The 22420-nt window shown below is 43.7% G+C and overlaps 1 protein-coding gene across 2 annotated transcripts; it reads right to left on the bottom strand.

Moving 5' to 3' along the window:
- Positions 1 to 325: 325 nt before the first annotated feature.
- On the bottom strand, positions 326 to 18456 carry dspa (desmoplakin a). Of its 2 annotated transcripts, none has more exons than XM_076021470.1 (24): positions 18045 to 18456; positions 16689 to 16773; positions 16452 to 16570; positions 16023 to 16167; positions 13252 to 13377; positions 13032 to 13091; positions 12782 to 12949; positions 12568 to 12672; positions 12393 to 12488; positions 12187 to 12312; positions 11398 to 11550; positions 11151 to 11305; positions 10698 to 10824; positions 10418 to 10604; positions 10062 to 10273; positions 9186 to 9367; positions 8938 to 9076; positions 8035 to 8228; positions 7767 to 7929; positions 7574 to 7657; positions 7357 to 7464; positions 6464 to 6562; positions 4533 to 6347; positions 326 to 4075 (listed from the first exon to the last, which is right to left on the bottom strand). In XM_076021470.1, the coding sequence occupies exons 1-24, from the start codon at positions 18287 to 18289 to the stop codon at positions 857 to 859; spliced, it is 8112 nt and encodes a 2703-aa protein (XP_075877585.1). In that variant the 5' UTR covers positions 18290 to 18456; the 3' UTR covers positions 326 to 856. The 2 variants fall into 2 exon arrangements, with proteins under 2 accessions (XP_075877585.1, XP_075877586.1); XM_076021471.1 differs by having other exon boundaries at positions 5850 to 6347; positions 18045 to 18455.
- Positions 18457 to 22420: the final 3964 nt, after the last annotated feature.

Raw genomic sequence — 22420 nt, 5'->3', positions numbered from 1 at the left:
TAATTTCATTATCATTCCATCCACTTTCTGACATTATTAACACTTAACTGTATTCAATTAATGAAGAATTAATCGTATTCTGTCCATATTTGATGTGCATTTTGATTATCATAACTTTTCTGGCTGGTCTTAGCTAATGATCTGTGAATCTATTGCATAATTAAATATAATAGCGTAATACAATTGATGTTTTATAATGCTTTGTACCTTTACATATATATTGTTACATATTTATTTTTAAAATATTATACCTTTGTGCTGGACCCTAAGCACTAAGTGATAAAGCAAATAAGACTTCAGTCATTCAATAAATTGGCAAGAAAAATATTTTTCAAGCAAGTTTAATTCAAATCAGTTTTAAAAAATATCACAAGCATGAACACTCAGAATTGATCATTATTTTTGTCAGGTCAGTATTTCAAACTCGATCCTTGCATTTGCAAATTATAACAATTAATCTCATTTCTACACTAAAAATGCTTGAGTCAAGCTGCAACAAAACCAGGTCTAAAGAAATAGAAAAAAAAATAACATTGCGTGAATGATTTAGCTGATGTCAATAAGCTCTTATGTTCTAAAACAAAAACAAGTCTATATTCAAAAATGAGCTCTAAACAAATATTTTAATTCACATTCTGCATTAGAATAAAAGCATTAATCATGACCTGTTATATCCCTCTAAAGAAACAAAATCAACAAAACTACATTTAGGAAGTTAGCGTTTATGGATTATATGTTTGTTTTTTTAAAGTCTAAAATCTCATAAGTAGCTGGGGGAAAAAAACATTCAGACAAGCAAATGCATTAAAGCTGCTGATGCTAAACAACTGACGTTGTTTTAATAGTACACCCTCTCTTAGGGGTTGGTGCTGTAGGTGGTACTGCTGGAGGAGAAGTTAAAGCTGTAGTTGGAGGAGTAATCTACACTGCCTCTACGAGACCCGCTCCTTGAACCGGCCAAGGAACCGGGCCGGGAGCCAGGGCGAGATCCAGGGTTGGAGACATTGTAGGGGCTGCTGATCCCCTTGGACGATATCGAGGAGGCTTGAATCATCTTCATGCCATTGCTTTCCTCCACCATGGAGCTGTCCATGGCCTCTTTGTAGGAGATCTTCAGTTTGGTCTTTGGACAGGTCAGATGTTTATTGTGGTGCTGTGCATCCTTAAGCTTCTGGGCCGTTTTGCCGTCCAACCAACCTCGGCGTATGGCTTCTTCGATCGTGATGCGATGTCTACTCCCGGGCTCTACTAGGCCTCCTGTCAGGTACTGATACTCCAAAAATCTGTGGCCTGCTTCATAAGGTAGCCATGTCTCCTTCACGGCTTCTGCTGCAGACATCTTTCTTTTTGTCTTCACATCCTCAAAACCGACAAAGGCCTTCTGGGCAGGTTTCAGCTTATTAGACATGCTTTCTTCAATAATGCAATGATGGACAGCATCCTGCAGCGAGAGTCTCTCGCCGGTGGCAGGATTAATAATACCACCTGTGCAGGCTTGGGCTTCCAGCAACCTCTGTGCTGTTAGAGTGTCAATGATGCCTCTTCTAATACCTTCAGAAATTGTGATCTTCTCCAAGGTCTCGGTGTCGAATATGGCTGCAACAGGACTGTGGTCGTCAAACATTTCAGGCGGGGAAACGGTGATTGAAATGCTGTTGAAGCGTTTACGGACGGTGGGAGACGAGGGTGTGAGCTGCGTGGGGCTACTGCAGGTGACCATGTCCTCAACAGAAGAGGCTGTAATGGCCATCTCAGCGGCGCTAGTTTTGGTGGAGATTTCATCAGCCAACTGGGCCAGAGTAAGTGTTCCAGTGCGATACTTGTCCAATGACTTCTGGTTGAGGACACCACGCTTCAGGCAGTCCATAATGTCGTACTGGACTCCAGTTTTCCTGTCAACAAACACCAAACGCTCTGTGCCATCGGAAGCCGTGATAGTGATTTCTTCCCACTCACATTCTTGCTCTGACAACTCAAGGAACGTGTCGTAGTCGATCAACTCTTTGTGGAAGGCCTCCCTCACTGACATTTCCAGCCCCGTGTCTGGGTCCACGATCACAACCCGCCTCTTACGGAGAATGTTGGATCGGTTCTCCTCTTCCTGTTGGATCTTTTTGATCCTCTTCTTGTCTTTCAGTGGCAAAAGCACCAGATCTGTCTTCTTGTCCTTGATGCACCTTTCCTTCAGCTGAAGATATGTCAGGTTTTCATGGGTGTTTGGGTCAAAAAACCCTTTTGTGTCATCCCCTTCATAAGTGAGAATTTCGTTCATCTCCTCATCAAAATATCCCCTCTCATAGGCAACCGCCACATCTATACGGTGGCTGTGTTTGGGGTCAATAATTCCACCGCTGGCAATTTGGGCCTCAAGAAGACGGATTCCATGACCTTTCTCAATAAGATCTTTCTCAATAGCCTGGAAGAGGGAGATTGTCTTTCCTGATGATGGGTCTCTGTATCCAGTTACTGCCTTTTCTGCAGACAACAGCTTATTCTTAAACTCTTTTCCGACAAGCCCCCTCTTTGACGCTTCTTCTACTGTCAAGAAGAGATTATTGATTGGATCAACAATGAAGCCAGAAGCAGCTTGGGCCTCAAGAAGCTCCAGAGTAGTTCCTCTCATGAGCAGACCTTCCTTCATGGCCATATAGAAAGGCAGTATGCGGTCATTAACCTCATCATAGATGCCCGCAATGCAAGTGCTGCCATGGAGGTAGGATTTCAACTTGTCTTCGATTTCAGAGATGGAGAACTTTTTAAGGTCAGTCTCATCAATAAGTTTCGAGTCAACCAGGTCCTGAACATCAACTGTTCTACGAAGACCCTGCACTTCCTTTTTTTGTTCCTTTTCTTGGCCGGGGAGCAAAAACAAACCGGCGACTGGATCAATGGTGCATTTCTTTCTGAGGTCAAAGTAGCTGATCGTTTCTCCCGTTGCTGGGTCCAAGTAGCAGGCAGGTTTTTTGTTCAGTGCTCTGTAGAGCTCCTCATCAATGAGGTTGCGATCCAGGGCAAGATCATGTGGAAGAAACACACTAAGAACTGGGTCCAAAATACCTCCAACAGCGTCTTGAGCCTGCAGCAGACGGACGGCAGTGTCTTTATCTATGCGGCCCTGTTTGCAAGCCTGACCCACAGATAAGACTTTCCCTGTGTACGGATCTTTAAAGCCGGTGCTCGCTGCCTCGGCTGTCAGCAAGGTGTCTCTGTCTTCTGTATCTACTATCCCTCTTGAACAAGCAGTATCCACAGGCAACCTCTCATTGTATGTGGGGTCCACTATGTAACCCGTTGCCGCCTGAGCTTCCAGGAGCATGAGCGCGCTCTCAGGGGTGAGCAGATCCTTGTTTTTAGCTTCTGTGAAAGGCATTTTGCCTCGAGAGGGTGTCTTCATGCCGGCGATGACACCAGTGCCTTTTAGGCTGAGCTGGATATCCATGGCCACATCGTCCACCGTCTTTTTGCCGTTTAGGAGCTGTTCCAGAGTGGTTTTGCTGATTATTCTGCAATCGCACAGCTGGTGGGCTGTGACTTTGCGGCGCACGCCATCAAACAACAGCTTGGATGGATCAATTTTTGGTACATTCTCATTGGTCTGGGTCTGCCTGCTTTGAGTACTGGGTCTCTGCTTCAACCTCTCAATCTCTCTCTCCAGAGTATCCCTCCTCTTGGCCAGCTCGGACACCTCCTTTTCAGACAGCAACAGGCGGTTCTTGTACCTCTCCTCAACACCGGTAAGCTCCCTCAGGAGCCGATCAATCTCGCTCTTGAGGGAGAGCCTCTCTCGCTCTGCCTTGTCCCTGTCTGACTCGCACTGTCTAATGTGACCGTCTTTGAGCTCAAACTGGCCCTTCATGTAGGTGAACTCTTTCTGGAGGGTGTTCTTTTCATCTTGCAGCCGCTGTTTGTTGCGAAGCTCAGTCTCTAGCGTCAGCTTGATGCGGTTGAGCTCCTCCTCCAGGCGTAGATAGCGGCTCTTCTCCTGCTCGAGCAGTTTGAACTTGGCTAGCAAACCGTCACGATCCAGCAGCAGCTCGTTGTATTGGCTCTGGAACTCGTGCGCCATTGAGGACGACTGGAAAGGAATGAGAAGACTCATTAATAAGAGGAATTTATAAACACAAATGTAACAAAAAGCAATGACTCCAAAACATTGATAAAACTTTCTGACAACTATACTATCATGTTGAGAGTGCATTTATATGTGATTGAATGGTAAAGTTACTTCTATGTGTAAATCACATATAGAATAACTAGACTAACTAAAGATGTTGATTCACAAATGTAGGAAAAAATGTACACTGATGACATCAGTTAGTATACAGTGGGCATTGCTCATTTGAAAGGCACATGTTCTGTGAGGTAAAAGAAGAAAAGAAAACGTGCACGTATAGAACTAAAAGCATTTGTGAGCCAAATTTCATGCAAAGCTTCTGACACGCAATATAAAACTGGACTTTGACTGTTAATGCAAAGCGGAGAATGTGGTTGATTAGGAGTGCAGACAGGATCCTTTGGCGCAAACAAAATACCTCAATCAACTGTTTTTGGAATTTGCCTATTTCCATTTTAAGCTTTTCTCTCCCCTTGGTCAGGTCATTGATGACAGTCTGGAGCTCCGCCGTCCTCATGTTGCTACTCTGAAGCTCAATGTGCAAAGCAGAGATCTGAGCAGCGCTTTCCTGGTTGACGCTGGTCTTGCTGAGCGCCAGGTTATCCCTCTCCTGCTTCACCCCTCTCAGCTCCTCCTCCAGCTTCAGCCTGTCCTTGGTCAGGCTCTGCGTGAGAGTCTGCAGCTTCTCAATCTGTGTGGTGTATTCGTTGATCTGGCGACTCTTCTCCTCAATGGTCTTGTACAGGCTCTCGTTGCGCTGGTTCAGCTCAAAGATCCGAGCCTCTTCCTGCTGGAGCTTCTGTTTAAGCACTCTCAGTTCAGTCGTGACAGTTGCCAGCTCCTTCTTGGTGGCTTTGTGCTCCCTCAGACTCTTGTCCAGAGTTTCCTGCAGGGCGCTCAGGTCCTGCTGGTACTTCCGCTCAGTGGTAGAAACCTCTACCTGGACAGACTTCAGCTTGCTAATGGTGGTGGTGTGCTCTTTGCACGTGTTTGTCATCCTCTCCAGCTCTGCGTCGATCCTCTTCCTGCGTGTGAACTCTTCCTGGGTGGCTTTCTTTTGCTGCTCGAGTTCAGCCTCCTTTCCATCCAGCAGTAACTGGAGTTCACGGATGCGGCTCTGCATCCTCACAGAGCCCTGCTCAGCTTTGCTTTTCTCACTGGTTTGCTTCTCCAGCTCCACTTTGGTTATCCTGATCTCCTGCTCGGACACTTTGAGCTTGTTCATAGCCTCGAGATAGGAGCTGTTCTTTGACCTCAGCTCTTCCTCGACTTGCTTCAGGCGGTGGATTTCATCTTCCAGGGCTCTCCTCTTCTTCCCCTCATCCTCTACATTTATTGTGAGCATGTTGATTTGTCTGGACATCTCCTGATTGACTTTCATGGCATCCTTCAATTTGAACTCATCGTTTCCCCTCTCCTTCTCAAGCTTCCTCAGGTGTATCTCCAGCTCACTGCGGATCCTAGTCTCTTGTGTCATCGACGCCCTCTGCTGGCCAACCTCCTGCTCTGCTCTGTGTCTCTGCTCTTCGGCCATGGAGATGGACTGCCTCAGTCTCCTCAGCTCCTCCTCCAAATCTCTCTTCTCGCCAGTGAGCCTGTCGAGCTGCAGCCTCAGCTCGGCTGCGTCTTCCTCCTTCTGCTGTGAGGCCTTCAGGATGGTGGTCTTGGTAATGTGGATTTCTGTTTCGTGTGTCTGCCTAAGCTGGTTAACCTCTTGGGTGCACTGTGCTCTTACCTTTGAGATATCAGACTCTGCATTTCGTCGGCGTCCTGCTTCCTCCTCTAGCAGTATCTTCAGCCTGTCCAGTTCACGTTCCTTGTCCTTCACAGACTTTTCTAAGTCAATCTTGGTCCAGTTGAGCTCTTCCAGCTCCTTCTGTCTGCGGCGAACGGCCGATTCATACTCCTCTTGCTGACTGTTGTAGCGCTCCTCTGCCAACCTTCTCTTTCTATTTTCCTCCTCCAGCTGGTACTTAATGCGGGTTAGCTGGTCATTGAGATCTTGGAGCTGGCTATTTGTGCTGTCCAGACTCTTCCTTGTTGCATCAACTTCCATCACTGTGGTTCTCTTCACTTCCTCCATCGAGAAAAGCTGGTCTTTGGAAAGGTTCAGTTCCTGCTTGTAGAATCCCAGAGCATCCTCCAGAGATTTGTTTTTCTGGTTGCCATCTTGGATCTGGTCTTTGAGAAGCCTCAAGTCTTCCTCCAGCATCTCAATCTTGGTGTTTCTGATCTGAACACGACAAGAACAGACAGAGCTCATGTTTGGGTGTGAACATTAAATTTGGTGTTTTTGGAAAAAGAAAAAGAAAGTTCAACAACACTTTAGACTATACATTCAAGATATACCTTTAGTTCTTCCATATTCTTCAGCAGCTCCCCGAGGAACTTGTAGTAGTCAGTGGAGCGGGTGAGCAGCTCTATATATTGGGACTGCTGGTTTGCTGCCTGTTGGAAAAATATGGACATATACTTATTTCATATGCTCAGTAGTGAACCTAGGGCTGCAACTAACGATTATTTTTGTTGCCAACTAATCTATCAATTATTTTTTCGATTAGTCGATTAGTCACAATTCTCTTCTTCATTTTCACCACCTATTTTGGACTTCTGTTTAACCTCACTGGCCTAAATCTTCACACTTGTGTTATACTGTTGCACTTTGACAGCATGTTTTTAAACAAATATAGGGGGCGGTAATTCACTAAATACTGCCGTAAAGTTCGCATTTACCTAAGTGAACTATAGTTCGCAAAGCAAGGATGTGCCATGATGTTCCGACGTGCGAAAAAAAAGTATTATGTACTTGTCATTGGCTGATGATTAATTAATAAATAAGTGTGTAACTCAAAACATAACTACTAAATATCTATCCTCAAGGTTATTTGTGAACTCCTCTCTGCGGTGTGTGACGATACGACTCTGGCGTTTTAGGTGTTTGCGTATCGCCGGAGAGCTACCCTGGAATGCCAGGTGAGCTTCCCAGAGTTTGTAGCTTGTTTAACTGCTTAATTTTCTGTGAAATATTCGTAAACTTTCGAAACTTTGGGTCAGAGTTTTCAAGCCTTTTCAGAAAAGAAGTCGTTCTTCTTCTCTGTTTTTTGCAGGATGTAAACAACGAGCAACACTGCCACCCTCAGCACTCAGATGTAGTGTTTACACATGATCATCACATCTGCAACAAGTAACATGTATTTTGGAAACATGCTCTGCATGCTTCAACGGAGAGACAGTAGTCATACCTCCTGTCTGACCACAGAGGCCGGAGACTGCAGCATTGTTCTCTTGATTGGTATTTTAAGCAGAGTTTCCAAGCCTGAGCTGTAAGATGCCAGCTGCAGCTCGTAGTCCTGAAACGAACAAAACAAACAAACAACATTCAAAAATAAATATTGTGTCACAGTTTTGTAGCATAGTGTAACTGAAATACAGATAGTGTGAAAGGATCTGAATGCCTGCCTTTATGGAGGTGGCGCAGGTGTCTGCGTTCTTCTGCACATCTTCAACTTTCTCCTTCTTCCCTTTAATTTCAGTGTGAAGAGCCTTCACATTTAGAGAACATAAATATTAGAACAAGGATGATTTAAAAACGGAGTAACAGCTGGTTTCCACGTAATCAGCGATCAAAATTAAAATATGCCAGCGGTCGTGCCTTTTGTTGGTTGAGGTAACCCGTGAGAGTCTGGATGTCAGTGAACTTGGACATCTGCAGGGAGTCCTGACGCTTCCGGGCATTGTCCATCCAATCTTCCAGGGAAGTGTTGCACTGCTGATAATGATCCAACTGTTTCTCCTGTTTCTCCAGGTCCCACAGTCTGGAGAGGAAGGAGTGGGAGTGAGAGGGAAGCATGAAAGGATTACACACGGGTAATTACCGGCCGGAGGATGTGAAGGTGCCTCTGATGTTTGTCAACATGTACCTGCTGTCAATCTGGGTTTGGATGCGGCGCCAGCGGTCGGACATCTGGCACACCAGCTCCGTGTACTTGGACAAGTCCACGTCGCACTTGTGGAAGGGGTCAGAGATCTGACTGTTCCAGTGCATGGCTTTGGTCAAGTCAGACTCCAGAGCTGTCATCAGGTCTCTCTTGAGCTCCAGGTCGCTTTTCATTTGCTTCAATTGGCAGTCAGAAAACAAAAGATATGTAAGAACTGCAGGCATGCATGCTTTTAGATAATGTTCAGGAAATTGTTATTGTTATTATAAATACATTGTATAATACTTGTAGCTCATTGAGCAAAAACCAACAACTGACTAATGCTGTGAGAGCTGTAGTGACATCTAATGGTAAGAAAGCATACTGCAGGCAATATTTATGTTAATCACCATCAGCTAGAGTCACACCCTGGGCTTTGCAGTAATACACTGTTGCTCACAAAGCTGGGAAAAAAATGTTTTATACTTGTTGTTTGTAGCAACAAACAAACGTTCTGCATAACGCAATCATCACACTTGGTCAAGTGATTACTGATTAATTATTGGGAATAAACAGAGTTGTTTTTTTTTTAAAACAAAATGTGCAACACAACAGCTATGTATGCTTTGTGACTTCATCTCACCAGAAACATATTTTTAATGGTATATCATGTGGGTAGATCCCTTAGAGTAGATTGAGACACGATTTTATTGCTATTACTTGTAACAGATAAACAAAATTAACTTGCATATAAAGTAAATTACCTTGCTGTAAAATATCACATTCAAGGATCTAGCTGCAGTCATAACTGTTATTGTGGTCAAAAGCGTAATACTGTCATTGTTTGATGGCTTAAAAAAGAATGACAGAACCAAACGGTTGGTTCAGATTAAAGAATTAACAAACCTTCAGTGCGCTGCGGTAGTTTGCCAACTCTCGGAGGTCCAGAGAGGAAGTCTGCTTCTCTGTCAGCCGAGCCTCGTGGACTTTAATGATATCTTCAGCCTGGAGAAGGCTCTGGAGCAAGGCCTTTAGAGCCGACAGCCTGTTCAAGACATCAGGTTGCTACGTTAGAAACACTTCTCCTGGTTCGCAACTTTATTACTCGGTGCAGGGTAACGAAAAGGCAATTTGACTGGACAAAAATAAGTTACCTGTGATGGTAGGCTGTGTAGAGACCCTGCAGCCCCAGCAGCTTCTTGTTGATGATTTCCAGCTCAGAGTGGAGGAACTTGGCCTGCTCTGAATCTGGTGATATTCCCTCCAGCTGTTTAATGATCTTCTCCCTTATTCGCAGGTACTCATCATGAATTGAGTCCAAGTCCTGGTGCACGTTCTAGAAAAACATCTTTCCTTTAATTTCATGATAATATCATTAATTATTATTCACTATATTTCATTAAGGGGCCTGGCTGTAGAGACACTGTCTCAGATTAATTTGTTACATATTTGCTCCAACATACTCAGGAGCTAATTGAATAAAACAATTAAAATTAAAAATTAAAGTTGGATATCTGCAGGCCCTTCCTGGCATTAGACACAATCTACCAACTCTACCGAGAGATATTGTCTTTGGCGGTAGGTGACCAGTATCTTTAAACGTTTTTCCATTCCATTTAAAATGCGTTGAAAAGTTCATCCTTTCAGGGGAGAAGTCAACTGCCGAACTGCTGTCTATGTAGGTGGAAATGTAAATGCTTAAAATGCAGAATATACAGAATGTTACTCAGTAGGCTGTTTGTTGCGACATTGACCCACAGTGACACAGTGAGCAAAAATAAAACAGACACAATCTGACAAAAAAAATCGACTCTCTAATGTCCCATTTTTAAAAGCAACAAAAAAAAAAATGTTTTATTTCAAAAGCTAAAAAGATCCTCAAAGGAAGCACCTATGCTACATTGTAGTGATGTTTTGCAAGACTGTAGTGTCTTGAGCTGGTGGTGTGGTACTCTATGATAACAACAAATGACCACAATAATGCAGGACGTGTGGGTATTTTCGGGAACATGTTCTGGGCTGATTAATACCTGCAGCTCCTGGATGTGCACTGTGCACTCGTGCAACTTGTTGTCCCCGAGAGGCACATGGAGGTGGCTGGTGAGCCCCGACTCCGCCAGCTCCAGCCTGCGATGGAGCTCTTGCAGGCTGGTGAGCAGGGTGATGCTGAGGGTGGAGGTGTGTGATGCGGCCTTAGAAGGCTTCATAACCTCTTCTTTGATGACCTTCTCCCCGTCCTCCCCTTCATCAGCCGGGGCAAGATTTAGATTTAGATTTAGATTTAGAGAACATGAGAAATTGATCAGGAAAACACTGCATTGATGTAGTAATCATTGCTCGTGGCTTAACTGTAGAACAGGCTGTAGAGAGGTTTTTCTAAACTCACTGTAGGAAGGCAGCTGGATGACCAGGGTTTCATAGTGGTCCTGGGCCTTCTCAAAATGCCCCTGGATGATTTGCTTGTCGTCCTCTCCAAACATCTCTGAACCTTTACTGGTTAGCAAGAACTCCTGGTAGTGAGTCTCCAGCCTCTTGATGAGGCTGCGATACTCCTCGGGGCGCATCTTGGACAGCTGCGGTGCAATAAAGAGAGGATCATGTTAGGCAAAAAGACACAGACTAGGATTGAAAAAGAAAAAAAAACTAAGTCAGCATAGCCAACCTACCATGCTGAGAGTGAGTGAGTTGATGTAATTGATGTCCTTGAGGCAGTATTGCCACGAGATGAGGCTCTTGATGTTGATGTAGAGCTGGTTCCAGATGTTCATGATGGACTCATAATACTGGTCATTGCTGTGGAAGAGCACAAGAACTCAGTCAGTCGATAGAACAGCTCTGATTCTCACCACGTGGAAACTCCTATGGATCAGGCTCAATGTTTGCAGACCTCATAAGAAACAGATGAAAGGCAAATGATTGTGTGGCTGATTTTCAGCAGTCGCTGGCCAATCACACCCAAATAATTCTCTTACTGCTGTCTGCAGTCTGCCTGCCCGACTCTAAAATGCATCTTAATTTCAAAGTTCTGCTTCAACAGATGGTTTTAGTCAATGGTGCCTTCATTCATGAAAGAAATGCAGATTGTGGTGGGAAGGCGGCTGCTCGTCATCGCTTCTTACTTGCTAGCAAGGCTGATGGTGAGCGGGTTTGGAGGCGGGATCAGCAGGCACACGGAGGGAATCAGCATGTCCAGACCTCCGGGTCCTGTCACCAGCCACTTGCTGCGCTGAGAGTTATCCTTCAGGATGCCCTCATTGCCTTTAAGAATTCCTTTCTGTGGAGCAGAACAGGGTGGACAGTCAGGCGGAGCACGTGAGAGGTGTCACTTCAACATGTTTTGGGTGTAAGGGAGCACATGTATCCCACCTGCTCTTGCTTGAAGTCACACAAGGCCTGCACCATGACCGGGCTGCTGCTCTTTTCTTCAGGGTTGCGAGGTTTCAGCCTGACGATGGTCTTCGATTTGTTGACCAGACTCTGGACCTGCCTCTTGTTGTCGATGATGCGCTCTCTCTCTTTCTGTGAACATGCAAGGGAGAGAAAAGGGGGGGGGGGAATCTCAGTTTGCCTGACAGCCTCTACCCGGCGACTATCAGTCACCCTTTGCAACTCTGCAGCAACATTTATTTTAGCCTTGCCTTGCAAAAAAATTCAAACATACAAATTGAACACCTAACGCACAAATGAAAGGGAAGTGTAAGTGTAAAGTCTTGATGTTTTTTTGTTTGGTTTGTGGTTTGTCAGTTGGGTGATAAAAAATGGATTATCTGTATTGGATCCAAGAGTCATTTAAAAGAATTGTTCACCCTTTTAGTCAATATATATTCTGGTGACAGATCTACATGATTTTTGAATTTCTTAGACCAACTGTCTTCTACCCGATAGACACCTTTAGACTCCAAAGTACATTTTCATTCAAAAGGGTTCTGTTGACGGCTTGTTTTAAGCCAAACACATCCAACGCAGGCTCTTCACCAGGACTAGGATTTCATGGCTGCATGTGCATCAAATTCTTTCCATTCTTGAAGCTCCAGAATTGTTACATGAATTAAAAATAGTGCCCACCAGAGCATCCATTGGTCTCACGGGGAGCAAATGGATGAACATTTCTTAAAACATATATCATGTATTGCAGTCTGGACAGTTTACTGATACCTCCAGGTTTTTAAGGAGCTCTGTCAGGTTCTCCAGAGGAGTGTTCTTGTTGCAGCTGAATTTGCTCCGGATGTTGTCATGCTCCTTCTTCAGTTTGGCATTGATCTCATTGGCCTCCTTGAAGAACTGAGTGGGGCAGCCAAAAATGTCAAACTAAACATGGGAATGTCTCTTTTTACTCAATCGGCAGCCAGAGCAGCACTTACCAGGCTGTAAGCAGCATTTTCCTTCAAGTGAACGTGGATGCACTTGGTGATTTGGAGCAGCCAGCTCCACTGTGTCTGCAAAGTGTCCATGTAGGCCTATGGAAGAGCATCGGACACACTGAACAACCTGGCGGTGGTGAAAGGCGAACATTAAGAAGAAGGAAAATCGTCTTACTTGAATCTTATCAGAAGCTGGATGGTTGTTGTTCAATAGTCCATCCGCTTTAGTTTTGAGCTTGTTCAGCTCCTTCTCTTTCTCCTCCAAGTCCCTCATCAGAGCCTTTCAGGAGAGCAGAACCAAAAAAAGGACGCAAACGTTAGCTTTCCATCCACACAGCAAGGATTTAACCTGATGATGACAGAAGAAGAAGAGTGGATGTGATGCTCACGGAGTAGTTCTCCTGCTTCCTGGGTATGTAGTTGTCGATGTTCTTGTCTCCCCAGTCGAACATGAGCTCCTCCTCCTCCCTCTCGTTCACCCACATGATGGCGCGGGAGATCTCTTCGATGATGCTCTGCAGGTCGCGCAGCTGATTCACGCGGTTGTTGGACATTTTCTGTGACAGACAGCCGGCAAAATTACCATTTATTTCCCGGAGCGAGCAGGTTTTCATTAGCAGCGCCGTGTAAGAGTTTTACCTGTAGGCTGTCCCACTCTTGTTCTAGGATGGAGAAGCTGTACCTGTCACCCTTTGAATTCTGAAAAAAAAAAAACAATAAAAGAAATATCATAATCAATTTTAAGCAAAATAAAATAAAGAAGGCCTCCCTCGTTAATAGGTGACAATTCAAGTGTGACATCTAATTTGCTGATAGTTCCAGTTAATAGTTAAACACTCAACCCAGACGAGATACTTGCCAGTTCATCTCTGGCCCGGTCCACTTCATGGCTTCTCTGGAGAGAGCTGTGGGTTTTGCTGTGGGCCATGATTTGCTTCTCAATGGTGACAGAGTCGTCTCCAAACGGCGCCATCTCAATCATACGCTGCAAGATGAAAGAGACATTTTAAATGCTATTATTATGGCAGCAATAAAGTCAGACTTTACGGAGGGCAAATCTGTAATGGATAACGTCCACATTGAACCAACTCATAGAAAAAGTGAGTAGTGAACATTATTTTTTAATCAATTTTAACATACCTATAAAACTATTTTTTTCAATCTTTCTGTTTTATATGGGGGGGAAAAAAATTGCTGTTTTACCGAAAAATCACATACATGTAAGCTGTGTGTGTGATTTTCTGAAAACCCCGCTAGGGACCAACTTCACAAAGTTGTCAGCAATCCTGAAAGTTTGGCGAACCATTTGCCAAGCTTCAACTTCGTGTTTTTAGTCACTTTTCAAAGTCTAATCAGCCTCTCATGATGTAAGCAAGAAGCAATTGCTACAACCTGCTCTTAAAACGGACCAAAACAATTATGATGTATCAGAAGATACTAAAGATGTCAATTGTCGATTCACTAAAGATTGTGTGTAAGTTTTTTCAAATGGAATCGGTTCATCTGACTTGCCAACAGATGTTTTTTTTTAGTCACTTTAGCCTTTTCACATCAGGGGAATTGTTTTGCATCATGGCGGAGTCAACTTCAATGAAAAACAAAACTTAATTCCATGTCCTAACACGTTTGTGTAGGTTGCACCATGTTGTTTAGCAAACATACAGAGAAGAGGAAACTGCTTTCGTCATCAGCTAAGCTTCATTTGTTTGTGTTCATAACAGTTTGTCATGACTTTGCAAGGCTGTATAACCACTTTATTACTATTTCAATAGGTTTCTTCTTCTTTTTTTTTCAATTTGAAGATGCCTACAACCAGAATCTCATTTGTGTTTCTACTTGAACATCTAGCAAGACAATGGAACAGAAATACAGTAACCCTCTTCCTCACCTGGGCAGGGTTCATGTTTCCACCCCTTGTAACTACTGTGTCTGGGCTTGCACGAACTGTGCCAAAGAACATGATTTCATGCAGGTCTAGGCCTGGCTGGTGCCCGACCACGAAATGATTAAATGAACAAGATTTTGCGGCCCAGACTTCCTCGGAAAGTGCAGCTACATCAAAATACAATTATGCCATCATCCTTTTTTTAAAGAGGCATTTTTTATAGATAATTTGTGGGAAATCTTTCATTGTATTCTGTATTTTTTTTTTTTTTTACTTTAAGTATTTTTAACTGCCCAATTCTGTGTTCTTCCCACTCTGTCCACTAGGTGCCAGAATGTAATCACTAAGAACACCAGGAGGCAGGAAACTATCCCAACTATTCCCCTCTTGTATGCAGCCCTGAGCTTAGATAAGAGCTCTGCCAGTAAACCGACCTCAGCCGGTCACTGCTCTTTACTGCATTTTTTCTCTCTCTCTCTCCCACTCACTCTGGGCTTTTGTTCTTGCTCACCACTCCCTTTCCTTTCAGGGCCGCTTGGCTGAAGCTCTGCACAACATGACTTTAAAGACTTGGCACTGTTGTTTTTTTATTTATTTGTTGTTGTCTAGCTCCACAGCGACAAGGTCAGCAAATTGTGCTGGTACACTGAATGAAGGGTTCTGTAAAAGGCTGAAGATACAAAGCCTTTTTTTATATGGGACGGCAGGGGGAAGAGGGGACAGGCAGGGTGACGCTGACAGAATGACAGGGTGTGTTCTCTGCTTGGGGAGAAGGCTAAGGAGGGAGGGAGAAGCAGGGTGTTTTCTCATGAGCATGTTAGAAATCTGCCAAACTGCCCCGTCTCATAACAACTGAGTCAGTGGAGTGTCACATTTCACACTCCTTTTTTTCACTCCAGTTTTTCTTTTTTTTTGCTTCCACAGCACTTCTCTGACTCCTTTCCCAACACTTCATCCTCCCACTTAAATAGCGTCGCTCTCTGCTCTGTCTTTGTTTCTGCCCTCGCTTACGGATCGGGTTTTGGCAGCGTGACCAGATGGTTTCAGTTACTGGAGGTCAGAATGAGTGATAGGGAAGGGATCTGCCCCCGTAAAGAGCCGATACCCTGCACACTAATGCATCAGTGCTGGGCACGCATGAAGGCGCATCAACGCAAGCCACTGAAATACATGAGTAGTTGCATAAAAACTTTACCCCTTAAATAAATGACTTCGTAAAATACTAGTAATAACAAAAGTAATGAGAATAGATATGATGGACTTTATCCATTCATCCATCCTTTGTACCTGATTAATCCTGCACTCAGGGCCGTATAATGATAATAGCAATACTGGAATGGAGGTCTCAACATGTAACACATCTTGAGACCAAGGCTACCATATTGTCATCTTGGGAACAAATTTCATACTGTCGGTGTACTTGTTGAGCAAATAGGTTTATTTTATGATCATCAAACATAAATTAATGAAGGAGGATTTCATTTTGTAATTACAGAACAAACAGATGACGTCATTAATTCTGAAAATGGCATAAATTCTTTGATTGTTCAGGCTCGTTTCAACATAACGAAATAATGACACTATGGGCTGGCAAACCACAAAGTCAAAACACTGGATTGTATCTACAGTCTGGAAGACAGCCAGAAATATCCCCAAACTTGTCAAGAAAAAAACCCAAAAAGTGGGCAGGGTGTCTGTTGCTCCACCCGCTGCCATCTAATTCGATATGTTGTCATTTCACTCACCTTCTGTTGGGAAATCCAGGCCATGGCGTCAGTGAAGAGCCTCCCCCCATCCAAGGAACCCACGCTGCCTCTGTTGCCTCTTAGGGTCATACCACCGACTAATTGCTGCGACAGGCCAGAGTGCATATGCTGGAGTTGCTCCACACTGTAGAGTTGGACAAAAAAGGCAAATACTTTGAACATTTTCCATTGGCAGACTAAGCCCTTCACATCAAAGAGTCCAGTGGTGGGCTTAAAAGGTTGCGAGGAAGAATTCAGGTAGGATTCTTTATCAAAAAAATATATCCTGGACTCTTGTGGAAATACTAGCATATTTACTCAATTTAGCTCCACCTAGTGTTTGCATAGTCATGAATGAACATGCAAATACATGCAAATACACACATACACACGCATGCACACTCACTAAACCAGTGAATCTTGTCTTACTTTCTGAAGACATCGCTCTGCACACGCATTTGTTGCAGATCTCTGCCGCAGAGCCTCATCTGATCCAAGGTTTCTGCAGCCATGAGCAGCAGCTTCTCTGCCTCCATGGCTGGTCCCCGCTATCAAATCACACATTACAACGACGCTACAATTACAATCACAGATAATATAGAGATATTTGCTGCAATTAAACTTTAAGGTCAGGTGTCCTCGGTGTAAGCTGTGCGCAGTACTTACACTTTGCAGAATCATCTTTACTCGCTGCATGTACTCTTGACACTGACTGGTCAGGAATGCAGCTTTCTGCTGAATGGCTTGCACACTGAATGATAAAAAAAGAACACGTGCATGTGAATGATTAAAACTTTTTGAAGCTTTGAATGACAGAAGTTTCAAAACGAACAAATACAGAGCTAAACAGAATATCAGGAACATCATATTTAATACATCATATAGTTGCTAGGAAATATATGAAATATGTGTTAAATGTAAAGGTGGTAGAGGCAACAATCTCAAGAAAACATTGTTTTAGTGTATCCACAGGACATATATGAATGTTCAGAAAGAAATGGTATATTTTCTGGGGTGGGTTACAGTGGTGAAATATGGTCAGGTCCAAAATGCCCATGATGTTTATGTTTGAGTGAGTTGACTGACAAGTGCACAAGGACCTCTGAGCCAATAACACACCAGGGATAGTGTGACGAGCTATCCATGCGCACGCCCACCTCAGAATCTGAGGAGTTGCCAGGTTGTGGGTTACCTGGATAAAGGTGAATACACCACTTCCTCTTGCTAGCTGTCTTGTCGAACCAACACAGCAACATGGCAACTGACTTTTCAGGCGTCGCACTGCCTCAGTGGTCCAAGTAGGAAAGTGGGATTAAGGCGAGTGGGACTGCATGTTGTTGCAGTCTGAATGAAAGTGTTGTCGCTGCTTAAAGACGGTCAAAACTGGCGTGGCTCAATCCCTATCTACATTAGCGCTGCATCGACTTCTGAACCATGGTTAGTTTCTGAAGCGTTTCACATAGATGCATGTCGTAGAGACTGGTATTTCCATACATGTTACAAATTATTATTATGCCATAATAATTATCTGTTTAGTGTATAACAACTTGTTCTAACCGCAAAGATCACACACACACACACACACACACACACACACACACACACACACACACACACACACACACACACACACACACACTGACGTTTAAGGACTTTTGGAGATAGTTCATGAATAAAAATTATATTTTTGCATATAATTAAAACATAAAAAGGTCCCTCCAGGCACAAATCCTAACTTTACGCTATCTGCCTGTCCGTGCCGAGCATGCCGAGTACCGGAGAACCTGCTAGATGACATTTCTGCCGCACGACACAAAATAAAGACTGTGCGAGGCTCCAAAGCGTTCCCCAAACAGTGTTAACAACAAAGCAAAAATAAAAAATGGAATGTTTTTTTTTTAGTAAAATTGTTTTTGTTTCTGTTTCCACCGTGTCGCGCTTCTTCTTGCTTTTTGAAAATGGCTGTTTGCAGCCCAGGTAACAGGGGCGAAAGAAGCGACAGGTGTCCGGACAGAAACTTACTTCAGGCCGCCACCTCCTCCTCCCCCGCCGGCGCCCATGCTCATCTTCTGCCCGCCGAACCCGCCGCCGTGCATGGAGCTCCTGGAAAAGGTGGAGGTGTAGGCGTAGCCCCCGCCGCCGCCGTCCTGGTACTCTGCCTGGAAGCCGTTCCCTCCGCCGAGGAAAACGTCGTTCCTCAGATCCTGACGCGAACCGCTTCTCTGGCCGAGAGTCGCCAGCCTCGGGTTGGAGCCGTACATGCTCATGTTGTCGCCGGTTGGTGACTTTGTTTAGATGGGTAGAAAATAAAGAAAAGTGTTTCTAAAGTAGGTGTTTGTTCCGTGCTGGTCGTGCGCTCTGCTGGCTGTCCGTACAGAGAGGGCACGGCTCCCCTCCCCGTCTCTTGTTGCGCAGATACTGCTCTGCTGTGTGAATAGACGGAAGCTTGAAAGTTTTTTTTTTTTTTTTTTTTTTTTCCCCCAGCAGAGAAAAACCACACCTTGCTGGCCGTGTGGAACGGCTCGACTCGAGTGATTCAAGCACGTTTCCAGAGAAAATGTTGCAACCACAGGTGCCAGTTGCGGTGAAAAGATTTGATTTGAAATTTGACTTCAAAGTGCGTCAAGATAGTGTTGCACAACTTGCCCGTCGTGTAAAAACACTAACAGCACGGTTTTTTTTTATTTATTTATTTATGCTAGGTGAATAACAGCAAGGCAGAGGCGTATTGTGACACAATTTGATATATTCCTCAAAATAAATGTGCATAGCTTTATTTTACAATAATTAGTTGGTCCAATAGGAAGAAGTAAAAAAATAAAGTCTCAAAAACTGTATTTTTATTGGCAAGTTTTTTTTTCATTTATTTTATTTATTTTGACAGCTTAAAAAAACATAGAATAAATAAAATATGTAAACATGCAAGAGAAACCAAAAATAAAATTTGAAAATACAACTCTGTAATAACATATGCAACCAGTCCATGTTTGAAAGGGCGTTGGATGAAGTTCATAAAAAACTTATCTATGCCCAACCCAACAATTAATTCAGATTACAACTCTCAGATATGTAAAACAAACATATACGTGGTGTTTTCAGTCTTAGAAATGCCAAAGAATAGCTGAGCCCAAAGAAGCAGCTGCACTGCAATACAATACAAGTTTTTGATATCAAGAAACAACGTCTAACAAAAAGGAAATCAGTCACTAACAAGCCATTGCGTTGTATTGTGTGTGTTTGAGTTTGCCAAGGGTTTACACGAGGATGAAGTGCCATTGATCTTGAGGTCGAGAGCCGCAGATCTGAGCAGTTAGTGTTTGCACTTGCTAAGATTCCGGCCACACTTTTAAATATACCACATTCTCTGCTCCTTTTCTCTCTGCACAGGGCTGGTAGTCTGCAGAGACAGCAATGTTTTTTTGTTTTTTGTTTTTTCTTCAAAGTGAGGAGTCGTCAGGGTGGGGCAGAGGCCGACAGGTTGAGCAGGGTGGGGCTGAGAGGGTCAGAGGTCAGGGTTACACATCGACTCAACGACTGCGACTGTGAACAAGACACAAAACTTGCCACGCCTGAATAACTCTGCTCTTTTAAAAAGTCTTTATCAGTGACTGTGGCAGGTCATTGGCCAGCAGACACACTGTGGCATCTGTTTTTGCTGTGAGCTGGACGCACAGACAGTCACAACACTTCACATGAGTATGTGGACGGACGGACGAAAGGAAGGAGACTGCGACAGGAAGGCGAGAGTTCAGCCAACGCCCCTGATCGGAATCTCAAACATCAAGACGCTTTATCTTGTTTTGTTTTTTTTAAATCCCCACTTTCAGACTTTTCCTGCTAATCTGTTGGAGAGAAGCATGACACCGAGGCTTGTTGCTGCTTGTCATTTTAGAGAGCCCTGTACAGTCACTCTTCCCGAAATTTATGCTGTCGTCTGTTACCTTGACAGTTCCTATGACACACCCATCCTAAGAAAACACAGCAAACACTTTTTTTCCCCCACCACGGTGGGTTTAATGTACATATTTGCCTTTTTCTCCCCTCCCAAATAAACACAATAATGCTGCAATGACTGAACATGTTAAAAAAAAACAAAAAAAGAAAAAACGAGACGACCCAATCTGCTCCCTAATAACAGGCCACATTCTAAGACAGAACTGAACTGTAGGACAGTGAACTTTGCCTGTGCAGTAAGATAGTCCAGAACTACTGGAAGGAGACTTTCATAAACTAAAATAACAGAGACAGTGTTTTTAAACCGGCATTTGCTTATTAGCATTACTCATTATTAGTGTTGCATATGAGGTGTATTTTATGTGACATTCATATTTCCTGGAGATTTAAGTGACAGAAAAGTAAAAGGTGTGATAAATATCGTAGGGCTGGTCCCTTTTTTGTTGCAATTGCTGATACCTGTCTGTTGCTAAGTGGATCCACCCTCTGGATTAGCTGCACCTTTACCCTGCCGCTCTATGTAACATGTCAAAGTCTGCACTACCCACTCAGGTGTTCACTGTACATATATGGACAAACCTCCTGAGCTGGGAGGATGGCTGTTAATGTTCAACCAATTGTTTGCTCTCTGGTCTAAGATCCACCATAGTTCAGTATTCAGTTAGGAATGGGTGATCTGTGGATTTCTCACGCGTGCATGACACCCACAGAACACCTGGAAAATAAAAGTAAAGGTGACATCATCGAAAGCGTCTGACTTAAAGGAGATTAAATGAACTTGAACAAACAATGCAACTCCAACCGATCCATGATTCACAGTGGAGCCATTGCCAGGCAGACACTGATGCTGACGTCACTGATCATTGAATGAGTAAACAGAGTCAGGAAAGAAGATGACAACTGGTTATTAACTAGCACAGACCGTTATCATTGTGTCACTCATTAATGTCGAGTCCAGCTCTGAGTTTCCCCAGCTGTGTGCTATGTTGGCTTTCCACTGCTTCATAGTAGGGCTAAGGCAGTTTCCTCAGTATGTTAGCTCACCCAAACAACAACAACAAAAAACAACAACAAAGCTAGTGAAGAAATGCAGATAGAAACACAGGGGCAATGAATCAGGAAAGGTTTAGCCAATAAAGAGGTGTCTTTTTAACACCTAAGCAGTTTTTGGTAACAGATATGTAGTGCGTGCTATTTGTTAATCAGTTACTAAATAATGTGATTCTCCAGACACCTGATGAAATATTAAATAAAGAATGATTATGATTGTGACACACCTCAACACCTTCACTTCCACAGAGCTGAACTTTGCACTCAGACACAGAAAGATGTTGGAAAAATAAGACACCAAAGCAGATTTGGAGTGATTTGGACGTTTCAGATAACAGGAAAACCTTTTTGTCAACTGCCTTTCCCTCTGCAATATTTACTTATTTGCAAGGAGAACCACGTTTTACAGTATTTGTTGATAAGTATGTGGAGTTAGGTTGCATATATTCAGTTTAAAAATGTGTGTGCCACCTTTATCTCAGAGATTAGCCCGAAAGCAATAACTTCACACAGCACTGCACTGTATCACTTGGACTTTGAGATCAAAAAGCAATAAGACTGTATATTTATCTAGCTGCAGTTATCCGGGTGTTAGTGGTGTTAGTTCTACTACGTGACTCTTACTGTTACTGTGGTGCGGCACCAGTCTGAATCAGCAAACCCTCACTGATAGTGATGAGTAGCAACACTAATACGAAAACAGAAAAAACAGAAAACGTCAAAGTGGAATGCGTCTTTTTACAGGTGAGCAGCTGTGAGTCAGTCAGTCAGTCAACACTGAGTGAAAGTTCAGGCACTCCTCTGGATTTGAATCCTGCATAACACTTGATGCGTGTGAAACACAATCAAACGAACAAAAAAAAACTGTGTGAAACACTGAAACACACACACACACACACACACACACACACACACACACACACACAGACTGTGAGTCAGTGCAGTGCCAAAAGGCGAGTCCTGGACACACCTGGAAATGGTTGCTAGGGAGGCGCACAGAGCAGGTTTGGAAGATGACAAACAGACCTGTGAGACTTGATGACGGCACAATTGCCAACAGGTTTTTGTCGGCACACTGCCATGTGATAAATTTTACACACACTGAATGCAGGAGTAAGTTTGTGCGTACATAGTTACCTGTAGAGGAAGCGGATACAATACTGCATGTCTGGTTTTCAGTGCGCTGGGTTTCGCCAGCTTTTCCCACAGTAGAGGAGCAGGCAAAAAGAGCAAATATACCTCAACTTCAAATGGCCACAAAACACTTCAAAGATGTTTGTGCCCAAATTGTATGTAATTATTTGGGAAACATCTATCAATGGCCTTACAACAGTCACATAAAATTCCTGTTGCATCTCAACGTCGCCACCAGCTCACCAAAAGCTGCAATTCAT

The sequence above is a fragment of the Nelusetta ayraudi genome, unplaced genomic scaffold (genome assembly GCF_046127955.1).
Source record: "Nelusetta ayraudi isolate G7.1 ecotype Tasmania unplaced genomic scaffold, CSIRO-AGI_Nayr_v1 ptg000011l, whole genome shotgun sequence".
In the NCBI taxonomy this organism is placed as follows: domain Eukaryota; kingdom Metazoa; phylum Chordata; class Actinopteri; order Tetraodontiformes; family Monacanthidae; genus Nelusetta; species Nelusetta ayraudi.
The sequence above is the reverse complement of the archived record's forward strand: the minus strand, read 5'-3'. Positions and strand labels throughout refer to the sequence as shown.

Coding starts and splice junctions, on each gene's coding strand:
- dspa (XM_076021470.1), bottom strand. CDS start 18,289: ATGAGCATGTACGGCTCCAACCCGAGGCTGGCGACTCTCGGCCAGAGA. Junction 8,229..8,937: donor ACTACCGCAGCGCACTGAAG/GTTTGTTAATTC, acceptor TGCCAATTGAAG/CAAATGAAAAGCGACCTGGA. Junction 7,658..7,766: donor GTTACCTCAACCAACAAAAG/GCACGACCGCTG, acceptor CTAAATGTGAAG/GCTCTTCACACTGAAATTAA.